This window comes from Salvelinus alpinus, chromosome 8 (assembly GCF_045679555.1).
Source record: "Salvelinus alpinus chromosome 8, SLU_Salpinus.1, whole genome shotgun sequence".
Taxonomy (NCBI): domain Eukaryota; kingdom Metazoa; phylum Chordata; class Actinopteri; order Salmoniformes; family Salmonidae; genus Salvelinus; species Salvelinus alpinus.
In genome coordinates this window covers 20,918,066-20,931,489 of record NC_092093.1, presented here as the reverse complement: position 1 = coordinate 20,931,489, position 13,424 = coordinate 20,918,066, and the positions used below count along the sequence as shown (strand labels likewise).

General features: G+C 42.6%; 1 protein-coding gene across 4 annotated transcripts; it reads right to left on the bottom strand.

Annotated features, from left to right (window-relative positions):
- Positions 1-125: 125 nt before the first annotated feature.
- On the bottom strand, positions 126-13,183 carry LOC139582702 (fermitin family homolog 1-like). 4 transcript variants are annotated; one of them, XM_071412948.1, is made up of 16 exons: positions 12,755-12,948; positions 10,819-10,977; positions 8,999-9,232; positions 8,327-8,467; positions 7,320-7,506; positions 7,057-7,159; positions 6,814-6,921; positions 5,964-6,092; positions 5,691-5,740; positions 5,094-5,325; positions 4,899-4,975; positions 4,660-4,807; positions 4,290-4,414; positions 3,987-4,128; positions 1,132-1,190; positions 730-846 (listed from the first exon to the last, which is right to left on the bottom strand). In XM_071412948.1, the coding sequence occupies exons 1-16, from the start codon at positions 12,813-12,815 to the stop codon at positions 837-839; spliced, it is 1,965 nt and encodes a 654-aa protein (XP_071269049.1). In that variant the 5' UTR covers positions 12,816-12,948; the 3' UTR covers positions 730-836. The 4 variants fall into 4 exon arrangements, with proteins under 4 accessions (XP_071269045.1, XP_071269048.1, XP_071269046.1 ...); XM_071412944.1 differs by lacking the exon at positions 1,132-1,190 and having other exon boundaries at positions 126-846; positions 12,755-13,183; XM_071412947.1 differs by lacking the exons at positions 1,132-1,190; positions 12,755-12,948 and adding an exon at positions 11,302-11,448 and having other exon boundaries at positions 126-846.
- Positions 13,184-13,424: the final 241 nt, after the last annotated feature.

The following is a 13,424-nucleotide window of genomic DNA, read 5'->3' as shown; positions in this document are numbered from 1 at the left end:
GAGAGCACAGAGGGAAAATCTCACATGGGGTTATAACTGATCTAAAGGCTGGAAAGACAATTATGTGGACATGTCATGAATTGCTCCCAGGGAATCACCATTACAGAGAAAACAACTGACCTAAACATGTTTCTCAAGTTTATTTCAGTGCATCTCAGTCAGCAGAAATTACAGTGTTTTCTCTGAAAACAAATGTCTCATTCAACACGATAATAATCCACCACCAGAACGATCTCAGAAATATATTTTGGACTTGTAATAAAATTGCAAAAAAGTTACATTCTAAAACATCATCCAAGTAATATGTATAAAACAGGGCAATGAACATATATTGATTGTGAAAGTAGCCTACAACATTGAATTGAAAGACTGGGCTACACCAAGTCAAACAAGATGTACAGCCCATGTGCTGAATTAATTGCTGTCTCTGCAGATGGACCATGCAATCAAAGCAGTAGGCCAGGCCTAACCGTCAGACAAAGTGGCCTTGTAGAGATGGTCTACCCATCCTGTAGAGATGGTCTCAGGATTAAATATAGTGACAAAGACATTCTACTTTTCTCTGCAATTTACAATATGAACAAATATTTGATGTAGTCTGCAAAACCATATCAACAATATATTTAAATTATTTCTTGCCAGCAGCACTAAGTGAAAGCTGATGTTCCGGGTTCATTCCTGCCCTCCAGTGAGTTTGTGGAAGAGTTCCTCATCCAGTGTCTCGTTCTGGTCTTTGGAGCGTGTTGAGAGGAAGATGTATCCTCCTATGTACTCATGGACCACCTTACAGTCACAGCTCACACAGGAGAAGGCTATCGACACATTCTGGTCAAACTCTATGGCCACCTGAAGACATTAAACAGTATGGATTAATATTGATTCATGTACTTTATAGATACAGTACCTTGCAAAAGTATTCATAACGCTTGGATTTCTTCACATTTTATTGTGTTACTAAGTGGGATTAAAATATATTTGTCATTTTATGTCAACAATCTACACAAAATACTCTGTATTGTCAAAGTGGAAGAACATTTGTAAAAAAAAAAGTTTTTATGTATAAATGAAATAACTTAAATGTAGTCGTTGCATAAGTATTCAGCTCCCCGGGTCGATACATGTTAGAAACACCTTTGACAGTGATTACAGCTGTGAGTCTTCTTGGGTAAGTCTCGAAGTGCTTTCCTCACCTACAGTCGTGAACAAAAGTTTTGAGAATGACACAAATATTAATTTTCACAAAGTCTGCTGCCTCAGTTTGTATGATGGCAATTTGCATATACTCCAGAATGTTATGAAGAGTGATCAGATGAATTGCAAAGTCCCTCTTTGCCATGCAAATTAACTAAATTCCCCAAAACATTTCCACTGCATTTCAGCCCTGCCACAAAAGGACCAGCTGACATCATGTCAGTGATTCTCTCGTTAACACAGGTGTGAGTGTTGACGAGGACAAGGCTGGAGATCACTCTGTCATGCTGATTGGAGTTCAAATAACAGACTGGAAGCTTCAAAAGGAGGGTGGTGCTTGGAATCATTGTTCTTCCTCTGTCAATCATGGTTACCTGCAAGGAAACACGTGCCGTCATCATTGCTTTGCACAAAAAGCGCTTCACAGGCAAGGATATTGCTGCCAGTAAGATCAACCATTTATCGGATCATCAAGAACTATAAGGTGAGAGGTTCAATTGTTGTGAAGAAGGCTTCAGGGCGCCCAAGAAAGTCCAGCAAGCGCCAGGACCGTCTCCTAAAGTTGATTCAGCTGTGGGATCGGGGCACCACCAGTACAGAACTTGCTCAGGAACGGCAGCAGGCAGGTGTGAGTGCATCTGCATGCACAGTGAGGAGAAGACTTTGAGGATGGCCTGATGTCAAGAAGGGCAGACTGATATTCTGCAAAAGGTACAGGGATTGGACTGCTGAGAACTGGGGTAAAGTAATTTTCTGTGATGAATCCCCTTTCCGATTGTTTGGGACATCCGGAAAAAAGCTTGTCCGGAGAAGACAAGGTGAGCGCTACCATCAGTCCTGTGTCATGCCAACAGTAAAGCATCCTGAGACCATTCATGTGTGGGGTTGCTTCTCAGCCAAGGGAGTGGGCTCACTCACAATTTTGCCTAAGAACACAGCCATGAATAAAGAATGGTACCAACACATCCTCCGAGAGCAACTTCTCCCAACCATCCAGGAACAGTTTGGTGATGAACAATGCCTTTTCCAGCATGATGGAGCACCTTTCCATAAGGCAAAAGTGATAACTAAGTGGCTCGGGGAACGAAACATCGATATTTTGGGTCCATGGCCAGGAAACTCCCCAGACCTTAATCACATTGAGAACTTGTGCTCAATCCTCAAGAGGCAGGTGGACAAACAAAACCCCACAAATTCTGACAAACTCCAAGCATTGATTATGCAAGAATGGGCTGCCATCACTCAGGATGTGGCCCAGAAGTTAATTGACAGCATGCCAGGGCGGATTGCAGAGGTCTTGAAAAAGAAGGGTCAACACTGCAAATATTGACTCTGCATCAACTTCATGTAATTGTCAATAAAAGCCTTTGACACTTATGAAATGCTTGTAATTATACTTCAGTATTCCATAGTAACATCTGACAAAAAAATCTAAAGACACAAAAAGCTCAAAACTTTTGGCCACGACTGTAGATTCATAATTCTTCAAGCTCTGTCAAGATGTTTAGGACCATGGCTAGACACCAATTTTCCAGTCTTGACAGATTTACAAGCAGATTTAAGTCCAAACTGTAACTCGACCACTCAGGAACATTCACTGTCTTCTTAGTAAACAACTCCAGTGTTGGTTTGGCCTTGTGTTGTAGGTTATTATCCTGCTAAAAGGTGAATTTCTCTCCCAGTGTCTGGTGGAAAGCAGACTGAAGCAGGTTTTCCTCTAGGATTTTGCCTGTGCTTAGCTACATTCCATTTATTTTTATCCTGAAAAATTCCCCAGTATTTGCCGATGTCAAGCATACCCATATCATGATGAATCCACCACCATGCTTGAAAATAGGGAGGCAGTTACTCAGTGATATGTTGTGTTGGATTTGCCCCGAACATAACGCTTTGCCATGTTTTTTTTGCAGTATTACTTTAGTGCCTTGTTGTAGACAATATGCATGTTTTGGAATATTTTTATTCTGTATATTTGTTTTCTTCTTTTCACTCTGGTGGATTCACTACAATGTGGTTAATCCATCCTCTGTTTTCTTCCATTACGGCCATTGAACTCTAACTGTTTTAAAATCACCAATGGCCTCATGCTAACATCCCTGAGCAGTTTCCTTCCTGTCCTGCAGCTCAATTCAGAAGGACGACTGCATCTTTGATGTGTCTGGGTGGTTTATGTATAATCCACAGCATAATTATTAACTTGACCATAATCCTTAAAGAGATATTCAATGTCTGATTTGTTATCGTCACCCATCTACAAATCACTGCCCTTCTTTATGAGGCTTTCGAAAAGCTCCATGGTCTTTGTAGTTGAATCTGTGCTTGAAATTCAAAACTTGCCTGAGGGACCTCACAGATGTTGTATGTATGGGGGACAGAGGAAGAGTTAGTCATAAAAAAGTCAACTCCTATTATTTAACACAGAGTGAGTCCGTGTAATTATTTTATGTGATTTGTTAAGTCAAATGTTACTCCTGAACTAATTTAGGCTTGGCTGAACAGAGGGGCTGAATGCTTACGCAACGACTATATTTTAGTTCTTCATTTTTGGGGGGATTTTCTCTTCCACTTTGAGATTACAGAGTATTTTAAGTAGATTGTTGGAAAAAAATGACAATTAAATAAATTTGAATCCCACTTTGTAACAAAATAAAATGTGAATACATCTAAGGGGTCTGAATAGTTTTGCAAGGCTAAGTATATTTTCAGGGAAAAAATGGTTTCTCTTATTACAAAGACAACTATTATCCTTGCTTTCTAATCTGTAAAAAGCAATCAATCAATCTAGAGCCATTTACCTGTCTGATCTCCCAGTTGACATTCCACTGTTTCATGTTGGCAAATCTCCAGGTGGTGACAGGCAGGCCAGTGGACATGTCAATACGGATCAGACGGTTATAGGAGATACCCATCAGCTCATCCTTCTTACTGCCTCGGAACCTGGAACACACACACACACACACACACACACACCATGATTGTGTGATAAGTAACTTTACCTGGGACCTGAAGATTTACATTAGCTCGCTGAGCTAACGCCTAAGGCTAAGGCATTATCTCAGCCTTGAGGTGTTTGAACCTGGTCGGTCACATTTACGTACCTGACTATGTAGTATTTGATACCAAACTCAGCCAGGGACTGCCAGGCATGGATGAAGCGCATTTTAGCTTCATTGAGAGAGAGACTGGCAATGTTCTGATGGGCCTCCAGGATCCTCGCTGTCAGCTGGACAGCAGACAGGAGTCAGAACAGGGACATTTAGGCTACTTTACACAGACATTATGTCAGTCCTTTAACAAATACTGAGAGGGTAAGTGAATGGAATAGAATGATCTGGACGTCGACAGATTGTCAGTCTGAGATTATAAAACCACTGGAAAGCTCTGATGACATCCTCTCCCTGTCTGTGGCTCACAAACACTGAATCATGTTTGATTGATCATCACCCTATATTGCAGATAGACCCCCACCTGTTTGGTCTTGTACCTCTTGGTGTATCTAGGAGAGACAAAGCACTCAGCGTTCATCTCCATGGCTTCCAGGTCTGGAGCAGACTGACCAGGGGGGGGCGCCAGACTCTTCATTTGCAGGAACGACTGGATGTTCTTCACCTCCGACCTAGACCAATCCCAGTTTCTCCTAGTCAGTTTACAGTCAGAACCCTATTAATGTGGTAAGGCATGGGAAGGATTAAGTAAGAACGTGTGACCTGTAGGAGCTGTAAGCCATGGTCTTGCCCTTGGAGGCCAGAGTACACGCTGCCTTCCACTTGGCATACTGCGTCTCCTGGATAAAAACAGGAATATCATCACAATATTGAAGGGGAACAATGGAGTCATGTTCTTGGTGCCCCCCCCCAAAAAAATATTATAATAATTTGGTTCAATAAGAAATTGCATCTTACGTTGTCACAGCGGATGTAGACCTCGCTCATCCCATCAGCCACTGGGAGCAGCAGCTTGATGCCAAACTTCTTGTCCGTCACATTGACGTCAGGGACCACCTCACATCCTCTGAGATGCAGCTGTTCTATGGGCTCTCCACTAGCTGCCTCTTTGTTCTTGTAGTAGGAGACGGTGGTGTCTTTAAACACGAACCAGTACTCCTTATACGAACGCAATGCCAGCCTTTTAGGCCTGGGGTACAAAACAAAATCCCCCAAAAATAAAAACGATTTGAGGAAAAATGTGAACAGGTTGTGTCCCCACACAGTCACACTGTTGCACGTTGTTGTGTGAACTGTCTGTGTCATGGACTATCTACAGTGTAGCATATTAACCTTTCCTTCTGTAAAGTGTAATGGCATTTTACATTTACATTTACATTTAAGTCATTTAGCAGACGCTCTTATCCAGAGCGACTTACAAATTGGACTTCTACGACTTATCATTCTAGGTTTCTAAAACCCATGTTTCCATTTGTTACACAGATATAGAGTTACAGTATACAGTACCCTCTTAATGTGTGTTTCTGGCCATATACAGGGGCCTTTAGGATTTACCTGAACAGCTTAAGGGAGTCTGCCAGCTTTGGAACGTCTGTGATGTCTTCCTGGGGGGGGGGGGGGGGGGGGGGGTGCAAGCAACTGTCAATTATCCTGTGACTTAGTGACATCATCATGTTGAGACATGCAATCGAAGCAGACAACCCATCAACCCTTGCTTAAATACAGGTGTTGCACCCTCTGAAACTGTTGAAAACATACACACTTGTTTATCATTTATACTGTATATAAAGAATATGAATTGTTTAAAATAATAAAAACTCCACTTACCAATATTCTGTCTGTTTTTCCTCCAAGTGTGACCTCTAGATTGGATAAGGCAGCCTCTACTTCATCTATCTCCGGTTCATTGGAGAAGTCCAGAGGTTCCGTGGAAATGGTCATCTTACATATGTGATACTGAAACAATATTAACAAAATCATTAATAATCATCACTTAATGATGGGAATTGGGGGATATATCATACTAAGAGCAACAGGAGATTGTACAATAAACAGTACATAAGAATACAATGCACAGTAGATAAGAATACAATGCACAGTAGATAAGAATACAATACACAGTAGATAAGAATAGAATGCACAGTAGATAAGAATACAATGCACAGTAGATAAGAATACAATACACAGCAGATAAGAATACAATACACAGCAGATAAGAATACAATACACAGTAGATAAGAAGAGTAGAAAACTAACAGACAAGTTAAAAACCTAAATATACCCAGTCTTGTGCTGTGTAAAAGGCAGGTCTGAACCCAGAAACTGTTTTTAGTTCAACACTTGAGGCCAGACGATGACACAGACTGGGAGTAGACAGAGAGAGCCTTGTGATTCCAGTAACTATGCAGGTGAGAGCAATAACCATCTCATGGATTTAATCATTTTTATAGATCAGTTGAGAATAAATCAGTCAGAGATGAAGAACAGTTAAAATTCAATATGTTTTTCACTTAATACTTTTGTGTTATTTATATTTTCTCACCCAAAGGAGTTCAGGAGGATAACCAGACTCCCTCTCTGCCTCCTGTGGGATTGTCCTCTTTCCCATCATGCCTCCTTTGGGACTGAGACACCAAACCAGATGGATAATAGTGTGTGCGTGTGTGTGTGTGTGTACCTGTAAGGAGGCGAACATGAGCATCTCCTCCTCAGTGCAGTTGATCTCCTCCAGTAGGATGGACCAGCGAGCCTGCTCATACAGCTGGGTTATCCTCACAGCATCATACTGAAACACACATCAATAAATCAGTCAATGTTAGGGTTAGAGCTGGTCTTATGGTTACAGTTAGTCTCACCTTCGGGTTGAGGTTCAGTGTTATTCAAACACTCACTTAGGTTTAAGGTTAGGGGTTAGTGTTACCTTTGGGTTGAGGTCAAAGAAGCAGTGGTATTTGAAGCGTAGCTGCAATCTGTCATGTTCTCCGATGCCCTGTTCCATCAAGGAGCGGGAGGAGTCCAGCCACCTGTCAATCACATCAGCAGCCTATCACAGTAAACCAGGAAGTGTTCAGGGAAGAGACAGAACTGTCCTCCAGCATAGCAAAGCCAACAACTAGTAACTCTTCTACCTGTGCAGCCATAGTCTGGTTCATATCAAGGTTTTTGTTTCTGAGAAACTCTTACCCTGCGTTGATGATGGCTTTGTCCACCATGGACAACTGCTGGTACATCTTGGCCAGCTCTACAGGGGGCAGGTTGGGCTGGCTGGAGGTCAGGGGGTTGTCCCCAAACCATAAGCTGGTGGCCGAGGCTGGAGTCCCGTTCTCTGGGTCATAGGTGGGCACCATGGTCTTACTGTACAAGGGACTGCCTGGAGGGGTCAGGTGGAGGAGGAGACACAGTTCAGGGACCATATTCATAATTAGAGTGCTGATCTAGAATCAGTTTAGCCTTTTAGATCATAACAAATAAGATTATATCAAGGGTACCTGATTCTGGACCAGCAGCATTATGGGAGAAATGGGCCGGTCTTCATTTGTTAAACTCCTTTGAAATGGTTCAGAACTACAGTCAAAATGATGCTGATTTTATGAGTTGGAATCCTCAGCTGCTCTATACTGTAGCTACTGAAACAGACTCAGAAAGTGTGTGTGTCTGCGTTTCAGCCTTGAGAACATTGCAGCGTACTGTACTATTCTTTCAAATATCTGTCATGATCGCTCTATTCTTTTAGATCTTCAGAATTCTCCATTCCTTCTTAGATTGTTTCAGAAGTCTACAGAAGCCACCATGTGGGCTGAATCTGGTGGTGTGAGACATACAAGTCAGAAAAGATCCACTTTGAGTTAGCCTGAGGTTCTAAACTTTGACTGTGTTGCCATGGTGATGAATGAAATCCCTTCACAGCATGATTGAAGATGACCTTCGAGATATGAGGAAAGTTTACGCCAGGCTAACTTCACCATGCGGATAACTTAGCCTGAGGTCCTGATGGTTTCTGTGATTCAATAAAAGGTATATTGACAGAGTGACAACAACAATGGGGATGGGTAAAGCAGAAACAGGCAGTCACCTAGGATATGGCTAACTTGGTTGAAAAGTCTTTACATGAAAACAGACGGGAAGAATCTGACGGTCTACTGAAAATATCCATGTCGATTAACACATAATTCTAACTCTGCTTCTCTCACCTGTTCCCCCAGAGCCTCCATTGAAGATGTCCATATCTAAGATGTCTTCCAGCGCTGGGTTCTTGTCTTTCTTCATCTTCTTCTTCTTGGGCGGGTTATCTGGAGGCTTCAGCAGGGACAGCTCCTCTGGCCTCCTGATGTCTAGAGGAGAGAGAGGAGGTCAAGGAGAGTTCCTGCCCCTAAACCCTACACCCTTGCCCCTAGACCAGTGGTTCTCAAATTTATCCTCGTGGACCCCCAGATGTTTCCCAATTTTGCTGTAGAGCTGAACTAGCTCACCTGATTCACCTATTCAAGGGCTTGATGATTAGTTAACAAGTTGAATCAGGTGTGCTGGCTCTGGAATAGATAAAATACATGGAAGGGTCTCCGAGGAGAGGTTTGAGAACCACTTCCTTAGATCCCTAAACCCCTATACCTAGATTTAAATCACTAACCATTAGGTCCTAGCCCCTACCCCCCTCAGTCCCGGTGAAGATGTGAGAGGACTGGAGAAGTATAAACAATATGACAAACATTTTCTTTGCCACCAATCAGTAATGGGAACTTGACCATATTAAACACTGATCCAATCCATTCAGATCTACAGTACACTAGTGCAAAGGGACTAGTGCTTAGGGATTAGGGGCTAGGGGGTGAGGATAGGGCCTCATACACGGGTAGGGTACTCACTGAGTGCTCTGCAGATCTTTACGACGGTCTTGAAGACGACGGCAGAGTAGCTGACGGTGAGTTTGACCGTCTTCATGTTGGGCAGCTGCAGGCACAGGGGTTTGTGCTGGGGAGTGTATCGCAGGTCAGCGTCTGCCTGGACACCGTACTTGTCCAGGGTCCAGTGGGTCTTCAGCAGCCAACAGCTCCTCTGCTTCCACCACAGAGCATGGTCTGACCAGTCCTGAGGGGCCTCTGACGGAGAGATGGAGATGGGGGAAAGAGCGAAAGAGAGGATATATGGTTGGGTAAAAGGACAGTATTTTCACAAGGCACAAACATTGCCATTAAACATGTACAGCTGTATGTATTATCCACAATTAAAACCGCTATTCTCTCGTCTAATAGGAAACCGGTACAAAAGTATCTATATCCACAGTAAAACGAGTCCTATATCGACATAACCTGAAAGGCCGCTCAGCAAGGAAATGCCACTGCTCCAAAACCGCCATAAAAAAAGCCAGACTACGGTTTGCAACTGCACATGGGGACAAAGATCGTACTTTTTGGAGAAATGTCCTCTGGTCTGATGAAACAAAAATAGAACTGTTTGGCCATAATGACCATCGTTATGTTTGGAGGAAAAAGGGGGAGGCTTGCAAGCCGAAGAACACCATCCCAACCGTGAAGCACGGGGTGGCAGCATCATGTTGTGGGGTGCTTTGCTGCAGGAGGGACTGGTGCACTTCACAAAATAGATGGCATCATGAGGTGGGGAAATTATGTGGATATATTAAAGCAACATCTCAAGACATCAGTCAGGAAGTTAAAGCTTGGTCGCAAATGGCTCTTCCAAATGGACAATGACCCCAAGCATACTTCCAAAGTTGTGGAAAAATGGTTTAAGGACAACAAAGTCAAGGTATTGGAGTGGCCATCACAAAGCCCTGACCTCAATCCTATAGAACATTTGTGGGCAGAACTGAAAAAGTGTGTGCGAGCAAGGAGGCCTACAAATCTGACTCAGTTACACCAGCTCTGTCAGGAGGATTGGGCCAAAATTCACCCAACTTATTGTGGGAAGCTTGTGGAAGGCTACCCAAAACGTTTGACCCAAGTTAAACAATTTAAAGGCAATGCTACCAAATACTAATTGAGTGTATGTAAACTTCTGACCCACTGGGAATGTGATGAAAGAAATAAAAGCTGAAATAAATAATTCACTCTACTATTATTCTGACATTTCACATTCTTAAAATAAAGTGGTGATCCTATCTGACCTAAGACAGGGACTTTTTACTAGGATTAAATGTCAGGAATTGTGAAAAACTGAGTTTAAATGTATTTGGCTGAGGTGTATGTAAACGTCCGACTTCAACTGTATATGGCTTAGTCATATAAAGTACATGTTGTCATACACCCCCTTACCTCCGCTGTAACAAACACAACACACCTTGTATCTATGTGAAATAAACCAAGGCTTAGGTCACTTTCATACCCTCTTACACTAGGGGAATTCCATAGTGTCTAATCCTCCTGAATGAAGGCAGGATGTGTCTTAAATCACGCCCTATTCTCCATGTAGGACACTCATATTGTAGACGTAATAATTGTCAAAGCTAGCGCACTACACAGGGAATAGGGTGTCTTTTGAGATTTCTCCCAGGTGAATAAACATAAGATAAAGTGATGGACTTTAGCCCCTCTGGCTGTGGTACTGAAGCATTGTGGGAGTACAATACTACTCAGCACTATAGAGGAATGTAGGGCAAACAAGGGTGTGTTCTCCAGGCTAGAGACAGAGAGGGTTGGAAGAGAGAATGAAAGAGAAAGAGACTTACTGATCTTCTCCACCAGTTTGAGCATGAGTCCTCCAATGTGCAGGTCTCCCTTGACTCTGAATTTAAACCTCATACCCTCGTCTCCATCTCTCTGGTCCACCTGTACTGACAGCTCCCACGACATGTTGCCATACTCTGCCGTGTTCATCATGACCCTGCCTGGAGAGCAGAGAGTTTAGGTGAGAGATAGAGGACTTATTAATTAACAAATGTATTTGTGAAGAGTGTTGTATGAATAAAATATGATTGAGCGACTGATCCTGCTGTGGCTTCCCCAAAACACTGACTGAAGAGACAGGTCAGCGAAAGGGCATGTTCAGTCTCATCTGCAGTACTGACTGACTAATATAAATATAGCACCCTATTCTCTATATAGTAGGGCTGCCCCCAACTAAAACAAATATTGGTCAACCAAAAGTTGTCTGTTCATCGATTGGTTGACATTTTTAAATGTGTATTTTTCCATACACAGACACAACCTACGTGAAAAAAAATCTACTATATGCAGTGCTTTCGGGAAGTATTCAGACCCTTTCCCCTTTTCCAAATGTTGTTACGTTACAGCCGTATCCTAAAATTGATTAAATACATTTCCCCCTCATCAATCTACCCACAATACCCCATAATGACAAAGCAGAAACAGGTTTTTAGACATTTTATTCAGACACTTTGCTATGAGACTCGAAATTGAGCTCAGGTGCATCCTGTTTCCATTGATTATCCTTGAGATGTTTCTACAACTTGATTGGAGTCCACCTCTGGTAAATTCAATTGATTGGATATGATTAGGAAAGGCACACATCTGGGGAGGGAGGGAGGTGACCAAGAACCCAATGGTCAATCTGAAAGAGTTCCAGAGTTCCTCTGTGGAGATGGGAGAACCTTCCAGAAGGGCAACCATCTCTGCGGCACTCCACCAATCAGGCCTTTATGGTAGAGTGGCTAGACCGAAGCCACTCCTCAGTAAAAGGCACATGACAGCCCGCTTGGAGTTTGCCAAAAGGCACCTAAAATACTCTCAGACCATGAGAAACAAGATTCTCTGGTCTGATGAAGCATTTAACAGGTAAAATAACATCTCAATGTTTATATCCCAGGACAAATTAGCTAGCAACAGCAAGCTAGCTAAATAGAACAAATTAACGTTAGCTAGCTAGTGCAAGCTAGCTAGCTAAATTGCCATACATGTTTAATGTTTTTCGACCTGTCCCCAAATTAATGTCATTGGTTCAGAGTTTGTTTTGATATTTTAACCTGCGTGTCGTGATCGCGTTTGGTGTGGGGGGGGCAAAATACATTTATGCACGATAGCGCACGCGCGCAGCCGGTTTGGGTTCATACACTGCATGCTTTTCCGACGTCGTAGTAGAGCATAATTAATTTTACCAACACAAAAAGATATTTGGAAAGTTTACCGAAAAAGTTTATTTTTCCATCAGGCCTGTCATTACATTTTTTTCTACCGATATCTACTTTACGCGCATAAAACGTTTCGATGGAAACCTGGTTATTAAATAAGTCTTGTTTTTATTCGCAGGATGAAATCTGGAACAAAATAAACGTATTTAGGTCTCAACTGTTCTGAGACACATCCATGGTGAAATATGAATGACAAAATATATATATAAGGACTCCTATGTCGATTTACAATAGAGTAGGTTAAATTCAGTAGCACATGCCATAACAAATGTGAAATGTAGGCTTACATTATAAACGATAGGCTAGATTGTATACTAGCCCAGTTTTTTTCTCAAACCTCCTCGGGATCCCCAGACGTTTCACAATTTTGTTGTAGCCCTGAACTAGCTCACCTGATTGACCTAGTCAAAGGCTCAACCGCGAATGAGCCGCAACCGAAACCTCAGCGATGTGTAGGCTACAATCTCTATTATCGTGGTAAAACCGTAACAGAACACAGGTATGTTAGAAAACTCACCTTGATAAAAGTTTGAAACCTCTTCTCTCTTTTTTTTCTGTGGTGTGTGGTGCGGTCTCATGCGGTCTGCTGTCCCGTTCGCTCAGGACAGGTACCCGCCCCATACACACAGTTAAGGAAGTAGGCTAGCCTAGAAGTTTCAGCCTTGTCTTGTAAAATGTCCCAGTAGCATGAAGTTCTGCTGTCTGTATTACTCTTAAAACTACCAACAACTACACAACCCCTTCAAATTAGTGGATTCGGCTATTTCACCCACACCCGTTGCTGACAGGTGTATAAAATCAAGCACACAGCAATCTCCAAAGACAAACATTGGCAGTAGAATGGCCAACACTGAAGAACTCAGTGACTTTCAACGTGGTACCATCATAGGATACCACCTTTCCAACAAGTCAGTTAATCAAATTTCTGCCCTGGTAAAGCTGCCCCGGTCAACTGTAAGCACTGTTATTGTGAAGTGGAAATCTCTAGGAGCAACAAAGGCTCAGTGAAGTGGTAGGCCACAATCAAATTGATTTATAAAGCCCTTTTTACATCAGGCCACACAAGCTCACAGAACGGGACCACCGAGTGCTGAAGCATGTAAAAATCGTCTGTCCTCGGTTGCAACACTCACTACCGTGTTCCAAATTGCCTCTGGAAGCAACATCAGCACAAGAACTTCATGAAA